Source organism: Cheilinus undulatus, linkage group 15 (assembly GCF_018320785.1).
Source record: "Cheilinus undulatus linkage group 15, ASM1832078v1, whole genome shotgun sequence".
Taxonomy (NCBI): Eukaryota; Metazoa; Chordata; class Actinopteri; order Labriformes; family Labridae; genus Cheilinus; species Cheilinus undulatus.
The window spans coordinates 43,039,368-43,054,911 of record NC_054879.1 but is presented as its reverse complement, the minus strand read 5'-3'; the positions used below and the strand labels follow the sequence as shown (position 1 = coordinate 43,054,911).

General features: G+C 38.0%; 1 protein-coding gene across 3 annotated transcripts in view; it reads left to right on the top strand.

Annotated features, from left to right (window-relative positions):
- Nucleotides 1–9,895: 9,895 nt before the first annotated feature.
- The window catches only part of itga6a (integrin, alpha 6a), a 29,108-nt gene continuing 23,459 nt past the window's right edge, over nt 9,896–15,544 (top strand). For all 3 annotated transcript variants that reach the window (XM_041807044.1, XM_041807045.1, XM_041807046.1), the window contains exon 1: nt 9,896–10,154. In XM_041807044.1, coding sequence (XP_041662978.1) covers nt 9,967–10,154 — 188 coding nt within the window. In that variant the 5' untranslated portion in view covers nt 9,896–9,966. The remainder of the gene's footprint in view (nt 10,155–15,544) is intronic.

The window sequence follows — 15,544 nt, the reverse complement described above, 5'->3', positions numbered from 1 at the left end:
GAAACATCAAAAATGATTTTGGTAATTACCAATGCTGTTAATTTAGGGCAGCTGTGGGATAAACCTTACTTTGGTTAGGGTTAGGGTGGTCTAATAAATTTGTTAAGCACTGTATGTCTATTGCATCACATCCTCTGCAGACACTCACCCCTGAGAGAACATGATTTGTGCATCAAAGTTTGGAGACAAAAAAATGGTTCAGTATTTGTATTTAGCAAAAAACATACACAAAGTAAACTTAAATCAAACGTATCATATCATCGTATGATATCGCCTTATCATGTGGAATTGTACTGCATTGTATCGTATTGTACCATTTTATATCGTATCCCATCATGCCGTGTTGTATTGTGTCATATTGTACCAGTTTGTATCGTGTTGTGCTACTTCTTATCGTATCTTGTGTCAAAATTGTGTTGTGTCATGTCATATTGTTTCATACCATTTTGTATTGTATCGTATCATGCTGTCGCGTCACATTGTATCATTTTGTGTGGTATTGTATCTTGTTGTATCTTGTCCTGTTGTGTCTTATTGTATTGTATCACTTTGTATCTTATCGTTTTGTGTTGTGTCTCATATCTTATATCGTATCTTACTGTATCATATCACATCACGCTGCTTCATATCCCACTGTTTTGCACTGTATTGTATCAGTGTTAGTTTTGGTAGCTATTTTTAAATTTTAGTTGTAGTTTTAGTCTTTAAATGAAATGCATTTAAGTTTTAGTCACATTTTAGTCATTTCTATCCTTTCTAGTTTTTAAACTATAGTTTTAGTTGACGAAAACTCAAAACATTTTAGTCTAGCTTTAGCCCGTAAAAAGTCCTCACATTTTAGTCTTTACTTTTAGTCAAAGCATTTATTTTCTTGCTCAAATCTGGTACCAAATCATGGTAGTGTGTTCTATACACTCTGCCAAACCTGAGGTCCCTGCTTTCTACAGCTGAGAGGCAGAATAGCTATAGTCGCATTTTTTTTTTTGGACAGATTTACGCTGGAGAAATATTACAAATTTTGAATGTCTGATGAAAACTGCATTACATTTTAGTCTAAACTAAACTTAGTTTTTGTCAGTTTTAGTCATCTCAGATCTATTTTTGTTAGTTTTAGTCCAGTTTTTGTCATGGATAAAAAGACTGTCGATGAACATTTTTAGTCATAGTTCTAGTCAACGAAATTAACACTGCATTGTGTTGTATCACATCAAATTGCATCACACATTATATCATCCTTTCTTAAAATAACTTATCCTGACATAAGACATTGCAGCATAATATTCTGTAAACCATGGTACCATGCAGCATTGTAACATACACAATGCAATGCATGAAACCCCAGTGTATCAAATTGCATTGCATCACATTGCATGGATTGTGATGTATTCTATGAGTTCAAATTAGACTGTATCACATCACTCTGATTAGCATCCTGTTATCTTCTATTATATGATATCATATTGTACTGAATATTATCTTTTCATAAAGAATAGTATTGTGTTATAAAGCTTAACATTCAGCTTTATGAGTCCTTATGGATTGTTTCTTATTGTATCCTATCAGTAACACTCCTACAGTGTGTGAAGGATGGGGAGGTGTGGCTAATTTCATTGCTGTCATCACTTCCAGGGTATTTTTTCATGTTATCCATTCCAGGGTCCAGTTTAAATCTCCTTTCCTCTTCATTCTCCTCACTGATAATGCTTTTGAATTCATAATCAAAGTATAATCAGATAGAACGAAAATCTCAGTAATCACTTTAAATGCTTCTGCATCCTGTTTAAGTGCCTTCTCTACAGGGTTGAGCACTGACTTCAGTCTATCAGAAGTAATTAATTGAAGGCAACAACAGCCATCTGTTTTTACTTTGCATTGTCGTCATTAGTGTGGTCTCATGTCTTGGCTCACCAGCCAAAAAAATGTCTGGGCCAACTGTTCATTTTGGGCATGTTTGCTAGCCTCTCCCATAACTTTTGGGTTTGGTTTCCTCCATAAGCTTCTGTGATGTTTACTTTATTGCTGTGAAATTTAAGGAGCTGCCCCTTCTGTCTCCCTAGGGTTTGAGTTATAAGTATCTAAATCTTCAGCATTTCAACATGAAGGCATAGTATCACTGAAATACGATCATTATTGTCGGAACAATGCTCAACATCTGTTCCAAAGATGCTGCAAGTTTGCAAACCCCTGATTATAAAATGAGCATGAAATTAAATGTATTCAACATAATTCAGTCAGTCATACTGATATTATTATGAATACAATTTGTCCATTGTAAAAGTATTACTAAAGCCCCTCATTGAGAATTAAACAACACCCAAACGTCTGCACCGTTTTATAATCATCACTGTGGTTTTATGCTTCGGACCACAGCTAAATTACCCAATACCAGCTGTGCATTTTGGGCATACTTCCTTGAGTCTCTGATAACTTTGGGGTTTGGTTTCCTCCACCAGTGTCACTTATGTTGACTTGACTTCTGTGAAACTGGAGGAGCTGGCCCATCTGTCTCACAAAGGTTTCAGTTTCAGGGGGAAATTCCTAGTTTTGCATACATTGGACAAAGTCAAAGCATTAACTTTACTAATACACCATGCAGCTCTACAAAACCTTCACAAATACAGTGTTAACACATCAGATTAAAATGTCAGGCTATGCTTTTATAGATCATAATGGCTACCATTTGGCTGTAGCTAATAAAATTATTTTCACCATACGTAAAGTTACTGATTTGAAAACCAGGAAGACAATAGAATCGAGAAATAGGTTATAGATAGGTACATTTGCAGACAACATAGCTGACTAAAAAGGTGCTGTGATTGTCGACTCACCATGTAACCCAATCTCTTCACAGTGATTTGACCAGCCTCTTCAGTGCCAGAGTTCATTTTGTTCTCAACACTGCGGCTAATCTGTGAAGAAAGGCTTCGTCACCTTTAGGGCTCTACCTGCTCGCCCTGCACCAACTCTTTAGTTTCTCTGTTCCCACTGACCTGAGACAATACGAGGCTGGGCAGATTCACCTCCCCTCATAGCTCAGATTACACAACCACCCAGGGCATAAAGGACATGAAAGTGATGTTTGGATGACTGATTTAAATCTTTGCACTCACTGACCACACTGAGGTAAAAACTGAGACAACTGGTGGACAAATGGCAAATCACTTTCCTCCTTACTGTGTATCCATTCCTTCACAAATAAAATAAATGCACTGAAATAATCTGACTCATTTCCAGTGCATGACCTGGAGGCAGCTGTGGCACAAAGGCAGAGTGGGTCATCTTTCAAGGAAAATGCTGGCAGTTCAAGCTGCTTCAGCAAGTATCATGGGATTAATTTGAGAGGGATTTGGCCAACCAAGCAGGAATTATGTGTGAAAACTCAGAATCTGTGACTTACTAGAGTGTGACACTGCTAATTTTAATTCTTTAGAAAATCACATAAAAACATGCTTGGGCCAGGACTTTTATTTAGCACATTTAATGTATTCAAGATCCGTTAATTACCTCCGCCAAGGAGGTTATGTGATCGGGTGGGTTTGTTTGTTAGTTAGTTTGTTCATTTGTTGGCAACATAAGTCAAAAAGTTGTGGATGGATTTTGATGACATTTTCAGGAAATATCAGAAATGGTTCAAGGAAGAACTGATTAGATTTTGGAAGTGATCTGGATCACCGTCTGGATCCAGGCATTTTTGTAAGGATTCTGTACCATTGGGAGATAGGGCTAATGGCGGAGGTCTGCGCTGTTACCACTTTACACCAGGAGATGGCGGACATAAGCAACTTCAATCCCAGCAGCATTTTTGGATGTGCTTCTATTCAGAGTGTTGGAGTTTTTGGAGTTTGAAAGATGCGCGCCCAGTCCAGGAGACAAGTCGGAGTGTAACAGAGAGAAAGACAGCAGTTGTAGCCAGAATACTCACAATGCTGGGAGGAATAGAGGAATATTCACTCTCTCTGCCATGACTTCAAGTTGTCCAGTGAGACCATGGGTCAGAACGTCAGTTTATCTGTTGGCACTGGCAGGCAATCACCATGACAGTCCACCTGTAGCAAAGCCAATGCTTTACCTCACCACATGTCCACCCCACCGAAGAGGGAGTGATCGGTGAACGCTATGGTGGGGGGCACATGGGGATGGATCCAGGAATTTTAAAAGGAGTCTTCATTATTGGGAGATAGGGCTCATAGCGGAGGTCTGCACTGTCTGAGTGCTTTTTTAGTTTTAGTGCTGTTAGTTAATTAGAATAATTAACAAGTTAATTACATCCATACGCTGTTATTAATCATGATTGGTCACAGCATTTTTAAATAGTTTAAGTACATTTTTGTGTTTTTAGATTTTTAAAGGTTGTTATTGTCAAGTGTTTTATTTTTATTCTTTTAATTCTTTGTACATTACATTAAAAGTGCTGATCTGAGCCCTTATCGCTATTTTGTATAGTTTGGTGGAAAAGTAAAAAAGGGGCAAACATTTAAACTACAAGTGGTCTTAGCTGAGTAGTGCTTGAGTTAAAAAGCTATGATTCAGTCTGTCACATCTATTGTATATCCCTCAAATATAAACACATTTTCACACTGTATTTTATCATAAAAAACTAAATTTTCCCCTTTTCATGTGACATTTAAACACAGCATAACATATAGAATACAGCGTTCTAATTTACTGAGGTTACCTGAACACATCATATTTTACATCTTCAGCTCTAAAGTTGACTCACTTGTTAACTTCAGCTTTGCCAATTCCACCACAGATTTCTACACTGGATTAATATTGTTATCAAACAGGACTGTCTCAAAGTTTTGGAGCACTTTTCAGCATTTATCTGAGCAGCTGAAGAAGAAAACTGTCCTGAAGCGGCTGAAGAGAGCGATATGACCATGGCTTGATCCCGTGTTGTTGTTAGTGTCTTTGCTAACATTAGCAAAGATGTGCTTTGCCTGAAGGTGGAACTTAAGCAGGGTATCCGCGGGGTCTTGAAAAGTATTAAAACTTGATAAATCAATTTTGGGAAAATGAAGACCCTTAAAAAGTATTAAAAAGTCTTATCATGACTTTATAAAGTCTTAAATTTTGAAAGTATTTTTTTCTGAATTAGCTGTCCAAGAGTTTGAGTCCCAAAAACATCGTAAAAGTGGGTGAATTTATTCATTTTTATTAAAAAACAAAGATGAACAGGTACATAAAAAACTAGGCTATTGTGGGTGCATTCGTAAATTGTCTCTGAGAGTGCCAGAGCGAGCGGGCGGGTGGAAATTCAGAAGCACAAAGATTTACTATCCCAGCCTATTTGAATTTTGTTGTATCATAGTGGTCTATAGTCTTCATCACAAACTAAAACTGTTAAGTTAAAAATATCACTGATGTAAATGGTTACAGCTTGAAGTGGTGGTGAGGTATTAAAAAATATTGAGAAGGTCTTGAAAAAGTCTTAAACAGGTATTAAAATTAACTTCAAGAGTCCTGCATATACCCTGTTAAGACTCGACTTCGACGTAAAGACACTTCATCACTGCAGCATGTACCCACAGTTTTGGTTTTATCTTAACTAACATTCTCCAGCTTTTTAAAATTGTCTTAAGCAGACCGGGGTCTCACTCTGACCCTCTCACCTCTTCACCTCCAGGCACGTAAACATCCGCGCTGGAGGACTATGGGAACAAGCTGTGGTCAAACTTTGTCAGATGATTAAATTGTGTTATTTTACTTTAACACGTTAAGGTTTCAAGTCTAATCACAAGCGTTAATGCGTTAATGTTAACAGCCCCAGTCAATTTACAGCTGAGTTATGGGGGCTTATACTATTATGGTAAGACATAAGAGCTTTTTTGTTCATCAGCCGCCAACGCCACGCCCTCTTATGAAAAGTCAGATTTTTGTCCAGTAGTGAAATAACATTATTGGGCTTTCCTGACACATTTTAACTTGAATATCCAAAACCCACTGGAAACAGTAGTTTTAACTGCAAACTGTGTCATCACCCGTCACCAGTAGGAGGCGCTATGATATGAATGAAATATTAGAAAACAAATGTGTGCAGGTATGAACCATCTTGATGGAAAGTTTGAGTGAGATTAAACTATGTACAACGGGCTGTTTGTAGCCTGGGTCCTATGTAAAGATGCTGTTTCAGGCCCCTAGTTTTCCAAACTACAATGGAGAGATTCCCAACCCATTAGATCAGTGATTCCAGACCTTTTTTCCTTTGAGCCCCCCCAGGACCAACACAAAAAAAGTAATACTTTGTGGGCAAAATTAACTTTAAACTTAATTATTTTTGGGTGTCAATCCAAACATTATGTGAGCTAATGTAGCTAAGTTAGCAACATGAGCTTTAAAAATGTTAGCAAAGGTAGTCATTTTCATACAAGGGATTTTATATATATATATATATATATATATATATATATATATATATATATATAGTGCTCAACAAATTTATTAGACCACCTGTCATATTTGTCTCAAAGACCATCCAGCATCATGAAGTGCTGTCATGTGGACTCTTTCATTTTCAGTGAGCTCTCCACGTTTTACCATTTTGAACAGGAATGAGGAATTTCAAACTGAATTCACCCAAATTTGAGCCGGCTCACTGGGCTTCTCTGAGAAGTCAGAAATGAATCAAGCATAACATTCAACCACTGAAACTCATTTTTCTCTTCAGGAAAGCAAATAAATAACTATAATTTGACATATTAATCAAGAAATAATAATGTGCTTTACTATTTTTTTCAGTTTTTTTGTAAATCAGTAAATTTGAAAATTCATGGGTAACAATAATTATTAAATTATAAGCATTAAAAATATCACTTGAGTTAAACAGCTTCTATATATTGGTGTATTAACCATTGCAGAAACATCAAAAATGATTTTGGTAAGTACCAATGCTGTTAATTTAGGGCAGCTGTGGCATGAACGTTACTTTGGTTAGGGTGGTCTAATAAATTTGTTAAGCACTGTATATATACATATATATATTTGCATAGAAGTATCAATATTTATAAAATGTTAAAACTAAAGAAATGTGGGAAAGATCTTTGAAGTGTTATAGCTGTGGAGAATTTGAGTAAAAGAAGCTTTTGCCCGTAGACACCAGAGAGCCCCCTCCTCCTAACACTGGACTGGTTTTCTGGCAAACGTGTTAAGTGATGATGCAACTGTTATTAAACCCACAGCAACAGAGATGCCATTCACATATCATCTGCCAGAATGTCCAAAGTCATTTGCTGCAATTAGGAATGTGGTTAAGACCCAGAAGCCCCCCCGGCTTCATCTTGCCAACACAGACTCATACAAAAACCCACTTACTCGCAGACACAGACACGTAGAGAGCTTTGTAACATCAACAATGCTCTCATTGTTTGGTGTTCTGCTGTGTGATTGTTGTCCTGGCTGGTTCAAAATTCACACCATCATTAAAACACCGGCCTATACACTGAGACAAGTGAGTGGGTGATTCACTGAAACTGTTTTATTTTCCAGGCATGTTAAGAAATCTACAGGCTCTATTAGAGCTGCTGCAGTCTGTGACCCTGAAGTTTCTGTAGCTATTGTCAAAAATTTTATTGAACTCGTCTTCATCACAGGGGAAACATGAGCTAATAAACTAAACATCTCTTTTATGAACTGCAAACCATCATTCTTATCATTAATGTGATTAATTTTTCATGGATATACTCCTAAGCAGGTGGTATTCATGAGAGTGTGCATTAATATTTCATGCAATTTTTTCCTGGTTCACTGATCAATCCCCCCAAACTCAAAGATATTCCACAAACTGCACAATAAATTCCAGTTCTTCCAAAGATAGTCCAGCCTTTAGTGACCTACAGCAGCTTGTCTTATTGTCTCCCTCTGTTTGGGAGGTTTGTTTGTCCAGCTGACTGTAGACACTTGTTGTTTGTCTGCCTAAACAACAATAAGTAGTGTGTGCTGCACTCTGTCATGAGCAATCTTTAGCATCTTTAAAACTGATACATACAAGATATATGACAGATCACTTATCTCAATGACTGTATAGGCCATCATATAGGCTATTAAACATGGAACCAGAGGTTTTATGATAAAGTTAGATCACTAATGTTTTTAACTCATTTAATAAGACGGTTAGAAGAAAAGAGAAAAAGACCTCAGTAGTTAAAGATGTAAAATATACAGTTGTTTAAAAGATCATTTGACGTAAAAAATATAATGTGTATAAAAGTTAACAACAGCCTAATTGTGGTGTTACAGGCTCCATGTTTTTTATGCGGGGTCATTGTCATGGCAATCGTCTAATCCAAAAGGACTAAAGATGTAGTATTTATTTATGTATATAAGGTATATATCTGAAAATGCTTTCAGTGATTAGACAAATATATTTTGAATGTAAATACGAGATAGATGATAAATAAGAGGATGGGCTTATATGGTTACCCAGCCTCAAAATAATTACAACCTCTGCTCATTGTGACAGTGTCATTGTAGTGGAGAAGTAAGTGAGATGTTATTGAAATCATCAGTCACACATGCATATTTCATGTTTTAGATAAATAATAACCCTAATGAATGAATTAAAAAGCATTAGAAAATGATAGTAAAATTCCACACAGCCAGACTAAAGGATTGCCCCTCTTGGTGCCCAAATGTTTGACAAATCACAGCAACAGTCCCATGTGTCTGCCTATATTAGATAACTATGATATGATGCCCATGCAGTGGCAAATTGGATTAAGTGCCCTCAAAATCAACAAATTGCCCTCTTTTTTCCCCAAAATTGGTCAAATTTGACCAAATGCACTCTTAAGTGCCCTCCAAATAGACAAATTCGACAAAGCACCCTCTTTTTCCCCATGAAATAAGCAAAATTTGACAAAGTGCCACCTTAAGTGCCCTCCAAATAGGCAAAACTTGACCAAATGCCCTCTTAAGTACCCTCAAATAGACAAATTTGACAAAGTGCCCTCTTAAGTGCTCTCTAAATATGCAAAATTTGGCAATGTTCCCTCTTAAGTGCCCTCTAATTAGTCGAAATGTGACAAAGTACCCTCGTAAGTGCCCTCAAAATAGGCAAAGTTTGAAAAGGTGCCCTCTTATGTATGCTTGAAATTCAAATTGAACAAAGTGCCCCCATAAGTGCCCTCTACATAGGCACAATTTGACCAAATACCCTCTTAAGTGCTCTCCAAAGAGATAAATTCAACAAAGTGCCTTCTTAAGTGCCCTAAAGTTAGACACATTTGACCAAATGCCCTCTTAAGTGCCCCCTAAATATGCAAACCCTGGCACTGTGCCTTCTTAAATGCCCTCTAATTAGGCAAAATTTGGCAAATTGCCTTCTGAAAAAGCAAAATCTGGCAATGTGCCCTCTTAAGTGCCCTCTAAATAGGCAAAATTTGGCAAATTTGCCCTCATAAGTGCCCACATACTAGACAAAATTTGCCAAAATGCCCTCTAAAGTGCCCTCAAAATAGACACATTTGACAAAGTGCCCCCTTAATTGCCCTCAAATTGGCAAAACAGGACCAAATGCCCTCTTTGTGTATTTTTGTCAAATCAGCAGCTAAATGGTTAATAATTGTTCATCTGTTTTACAGTGGAGTAGTAGGTATAATACTGATAACAATTACAATAATAACAGAAATATGAATATAAATAAACTTTAAAGCTCGACTAAGATTTCTAACTAGTTCACTTAATCATGCTCTGTCCTGTCCCTCAAACACCTGAGTCCAACACTGCATCATGATGTATTTTTGTTAAGCTTACTTCTTTGAATACTGTCCTTTCCACCAGCTCTTTCTAAGCAGTGTCATTCGCCCTGTTGACCTGAAGGGGCGCAGTGGAGCACGAGCGCACACAGAGCCAGCACGAGCCGCGACGGCAGCTTTCAGTCAAACAGCAGCGGCTGATCAGAGAGGAGCACCGGGGTCAGCGGCGGCTCTTAGCTTTGGTTTGAACGGGGCACATCTGTACAGCGCTGCAATGCTGCTACGAGGAGGAGCTCCTGCTGCTTTAGCTGCACTTTTGTTTTATTTTTTTTCTCTGAAGCAAGGTGCGGTGCTTGCCTTCAACCTCGACACCAGTCATGTCATCAGGAAAGACGGAGAACCGGGGAGCCTGTTCGGGTTCTCTCTCGCCATGCACCGGCAGCTCAACCCGGACCAACGGATGTGAGTGATTCCTGAAAGTTTATTCTCAACTTAAACGTTCTTCTCTTGGTACTTTCCTCCTGTATGTCTCCGTTTAGATGCACCTGACGAAGCAGGTTCAGTTTAATTAGTAGAGACGTGGGCTTAATCTGAACTTTACCATTCTTCAAGCTAGTTTAATTTAGCCTAATATTATTGCTGAATACCTTGGACTTAAAACATCCTCCTACATAAAACATCCTCCTCCTCCTAATAAAAGGCATTTCATTCACTTGTTGTGACGTCAGCTCCTATTTAAATAGAAAGTGTATCCACCAAAGCCTTGTCAGATTTTGGCTGTTTTTTTATTCTTCTTTTCTTTAGAGGTTGTGTGTCTCCCTGTGGTGCTTTGGATGTAAAAGGGGAAGGAGCTGAAAGACAACAAGTGGATAAACAATGGTTATGACTGTGATGCAAATGTGCCTGCGAGGTCAAACTGAGGGAGCTTTGTAAAGAGGGATGTCTGATGTGGCTCTGTCGGTCGATTAATCCATTAGTTATTCAATACAAATAGCAATTTGAACAGTTTTGACCTATGAAGGTAATATGCCAGACCAAGATGTTAATCTATATATATTGTAATTTAGTAGCCTACTGAGACTTAACAAGTGATCTTAACTCCACACTACTTTACTCTCTCTTTCCTAAGTTATTTGCTATTATAGAATAATTATAAGTTAAATCAATCAAAAATCATCCTTATCTTAATCCCTTGATCAGCTGTTTACACATTTCAGGCAGATTTTCCTATAAAATAGCCACATTCATGGGTAAAGTGTTTCCATAATGTAGCGTAACAATGACTCCCTCTGATGCTGACATGCGCTGCAGTGAATCATTTCCTCTGGTCAGCCCTGAGGGGTCAGAGAAGACATCAGCAGTGTGACCCCCCCTGCCCTGCAAAGTGTGAGGGGGGTAAAGAGAGGAGGCATCCAGGGTGGGGTGGTCTGGGTGAGGCTGCATGCAAAAGCTACTGTACAGCAGACACAGGAGCCTGCTGCAGCATGTCGAGACACAGAGAGCAGGGATAAGAATTCCTGATAGCGGGATTTAGAGAGATTTCCCCTAAGATCACATAGATTAGGCTTAAGTTGAGGAATTTTATCTACCTGGTGTTTTGACGGAAAGGCAGCCCTTTAATATATTTTTTCCAGCAAGGCTTCCTTTGTGCTTTCCTGAAATGAGGCACGTTTGCTTTTGTCAGAGCTGATAAGTGTAAAGAGGGGGAAAGTCATGAAAGTGGATGTAATATTTGTTGGGCAAACAGAGGCTTGAAATGTCACACTGGCTTGATTGTTGGTTTGCAGCCAGTAAAAGTAAGAGGAAGGTGAAGATTCACTCGACATGCCAGGCTGAGAGAAAAAAGCTTTTGAGAACGTAAACATACATTATCACTGTTTGTTATTTTTGGTAACGTCTGAGAGAAGGTAGAAATCCAATAGTGATTGAAGGCACCATTTATTTTCAAAGAGAGGAGTTTTATTTCAACAGTTTTGATAAATAGTTAAAGAAATGCCAAGGATAACTTGAAAATCTTTGTTGCAACATCTTCAGTGTTGCTGTTTGCCCCATATTACTGAGTATATCTGTGTTTTGTACCTTTGTCTGGAAAAAACAAGAATTATTGAAACACTCACTTGGTGTCTGAGACCTTGACTTGACCCCTTTTCCTATTATCTGATCCTTACATCACAGGCTTCATAACCGTATCAACAAAAAGGGCTTGGAAATATGGACCAAAGTCATATCTCGATATATCTCGAGACTGCTACTTTGAGACGTCACCTCTGTCAGAACTGGTGATGTAATATTTTAGAAGTTTTATTTTTCTAAATTCAACTTTATTCCTTAACAAAGTAAAACAGTTACGTCCATAAATTTACCACATTGCAAACATTAAAGCAGCATCTCATAAAAGAAACAGAATCAAAGGTCAGAGGTTAAATTCAGGATTGAATTATTCAGACCCATTTTAGAAGTAGTTACAAGAACAAGACATGAGCTACATAGTTCTTACACAAGCCAATGTAGCAATGTAAGCTTTAGCTAAAGCTAACGTAGCTATGCTATTTACATAGTTAACATTCCTACATAAGCCAATGTAGCAATGTGCTTTAGCTAAAGCTAATGTAGCTATGCTATTTACATAGTCAGTGTTGCTACATAAGCCAATGTAACTGTGTTAGCTTTAATTAAAGTTAAAGCTGAAAAAAGGCTACAGTTTTTGTAACTTCTTTTATCTCATCTTCATCTCCACAGACGTACTTTGTGCACAGTTAACTCTTCCCAGTTAGCACCAATGTCTCTAAAGACAATGATAAATTCTTAAAATCAGGAGCGTAGCAGCATAGTGGAATGTTTGCAGGGTGTCACAGGTTAATCCAACTCCAGTTAAACCATGACACCGGTTGTATACATCAGACAAAAAAAGGATAAAAGCTAGCATTAGTGAAACTTTTCAATGTTCTTTGTTATTTCTTTGACTTAAAATAATAATGAGTACCCAAGTATCTTATGACCATGTAAAATAGGATTTTATATTTTATTTGTTTTATTTCTATGATTTTTAGTTCTGGTAAATGGCCTCTCACAGCCCACGTACAGTTCCTCTAGAGCTCCCCAGTTGGGAAGCACTGCTGAAAGCAAACTACTTACTCGGCTTTATTGAACATTTTGTAATAAGTAGGGGTCAAATGATATTTGTTTTTAAGGACAGATACTGATTATTAGTTGTTCAGGAGACCAATAATCAATACTTGGTAATGATATGCATTTTTTGTGATGTACAATGTAGCCTACTTAATGTGGCAAAGCTAAACTGCATTATCAGAGAGCGCTGACCTCCGCCATTAGCCCTATCTCCCAATAGTAAAGAATCCTTTGAAAAAAATCCTGGATCCAGACGGTGATCCGGATCACTCCCAAAATCTAATCAGTTCTTCTTTATGCCATTTCTGACATTTCCTGAAAATTTCATCAAAGTCTGTCCACAACTTTTTAAATTATGTTGCTAACAAACAAACTAACAAACTAACTAACTAACTAACAAACTAACAAACCCTGCCGATCACATAAACTCCTTGGTGGAGGTAAAAATGAAGGCAAATAACCAATTCAGTCCTAGCTTTGTCAGCCTGAAGAATGGCACAAAGCAACACAGCAGTAGCAGGAAATCAGGAAGTGATGCCATCAGCTCACTGTGTCAGTAGTACCCAGGCTTAAGTGTTGATTGGCTAGTATTTGTGGGATATCTAGCCAATCAGATTGTCTTTTAGTAAGGACATTTGTTAAGACTGTGGAGAGTGAAAGTCAAGGTAGAGAAGAAAACACATTTTGCACTGGAACCAAACAGTGCACCTTTTGAATAATTTACTTCTTCGATTATCATTAAAATAAAATACTGATACAATAATCAACCACAGACCAAATATTTGTCTCGATAATCAGTCAACCCCTAGTCATTAGGTTTTTGACTTTGGTATCTTAGTTCTTGCCTTAATCCTTACCTTACAGGAAGCTAAATCCAGTTTTATTTTGCAAGTTTTAGCGTGTATTTCCATCCTGACAACGGCGGTGCCTCACAATAGCAGTCTGCAAGAATTGGCGTCTAAGATCTGGCGTTTGCAACCAGACTGTCTTGATCATTGCACATATACACTGATCAAAATCCAAATCAAAAACCATAAATGACCCAACATTGTGTACCTAGGACTTCTGTTTTGCTGTTGTGGTATCACATGAAATAACATGTAACATCCCATCATCCTATCAAAAACCCTGCAAGAAACCAGCGTTATATTGAGAAGCTTGAATCAGAGATTTTTCATTTATTCTTAAAAGTGTCCCAAACGATGAGTCATTTAACCAAGATCAAGTGTCCTGTCTTTGTCTGTTACTAGTTAATGCAAATGTTGGTTAGGCTTCTCTGAAAATGAATTGTTTAATACACAAACTATGCAGAAAATTGAGTAATTTTTTTTGGTTGCAGCCCATCATCTCCCTTCACATCCTTGTTGGAAACATTCGGGGTCCATCTTACCATCCATAAACACTCCTCCCTTTACTTTATCATAACTGGAAAATATCCCTCACCTCTCTGCTATGATCTCAGCTCTAAATCCTCATGTGACCCTGCCAGAATCAGCCAAACGAGTCAAGTGAAAGCACATTAGAGCTCACAGCAGCAGGTAACGAACAGCAGCGTCTGACTTAAAACTGACCGCTGTCCAAAACCAGAAAGCAGCGGCAGTGTGTCACACTCTGCATCTGTCTCTCTCTTTTGTTCTTATTGGAGCATGTGTTTGATGATGATCTCCAGCAGCTGTGAAGCTCTACTGGAAATCACTGCTTACATTAAAGTCATTAGAATGAATCAGATGTGAGGAGAAGGGTGCTGGCTCATGTACAGGGTCCTCTTTTGAAACGCTGATGGAAAGCAACATGTGTGACGAGATAGACTAAATTCAGCTGCCTGTTCATTCTTGCAGAAGCTAGATTTATCCTATGGGTCTGTAGAGATTAAACTAACCCTCTGGTGATTAATTCAGTCTGTTACAGCCTTTTCTCCCGGCAAGCTCATTAAGAGCACGATGGTTTTATCATATCTCATACTGGTTTCTGATGAATATAGCTGAACACAGTCTTGCAGAGAGGCAACTGGATGACTCTTCCATGAATAATGTGACAGGTTAGTGATGTGGATTTAACACCAAGTGAAAGAAACCAGAGCAAAATGGCCATTTGAGTGGACATGTCTGACCATCTGTGCTCATGTAACCTGATAGATGAAATGCATCAGTGAATCATGAGTCTAGACATTCCTCTCCAACTTAACATGAAGTTTGGCTCATTTGCAGAGAGATTATTTTGCTAAGAAATGATTAAAAATGCAGTTAAAACTAAAAATGAAAAATCTGTATTTTTTTTTTTACTCATGATCTATTCTGTGCTGCCCAGCCAATCACAGGTCAGCACCAATCAAAGTAATAGCTGTGTGAGTCTGTGTAAACTGAAACAGTTAGAACAGCTGCAGAAGTTCTTGTGGCTTTGAGTGCACAGCTGGATGAGCTCCGGCCCACATCTGCTAACAAAGGCTGGTGAGATCACTCTGCAAACCCTCAGCTCTCGCTGTGCATTCCCATTGACACTGCACTGAAAGACAAGTTGCATGATGGGACATGGTCTCACACTGCATACTGGATGATGATTTTTGTAGCCTTGCACAGTAATGATAAAATTTAACTATTCTAAACTTCTATACCATCTTTTAAGCTGGTTAACTGAACTTTAGTCACCCTTTTTGGTGCAGATGTTTTTAAGAATGTAATATCAGGTGCAATACAAATTCTTGAACATTTTACTGTGCTGTAGTA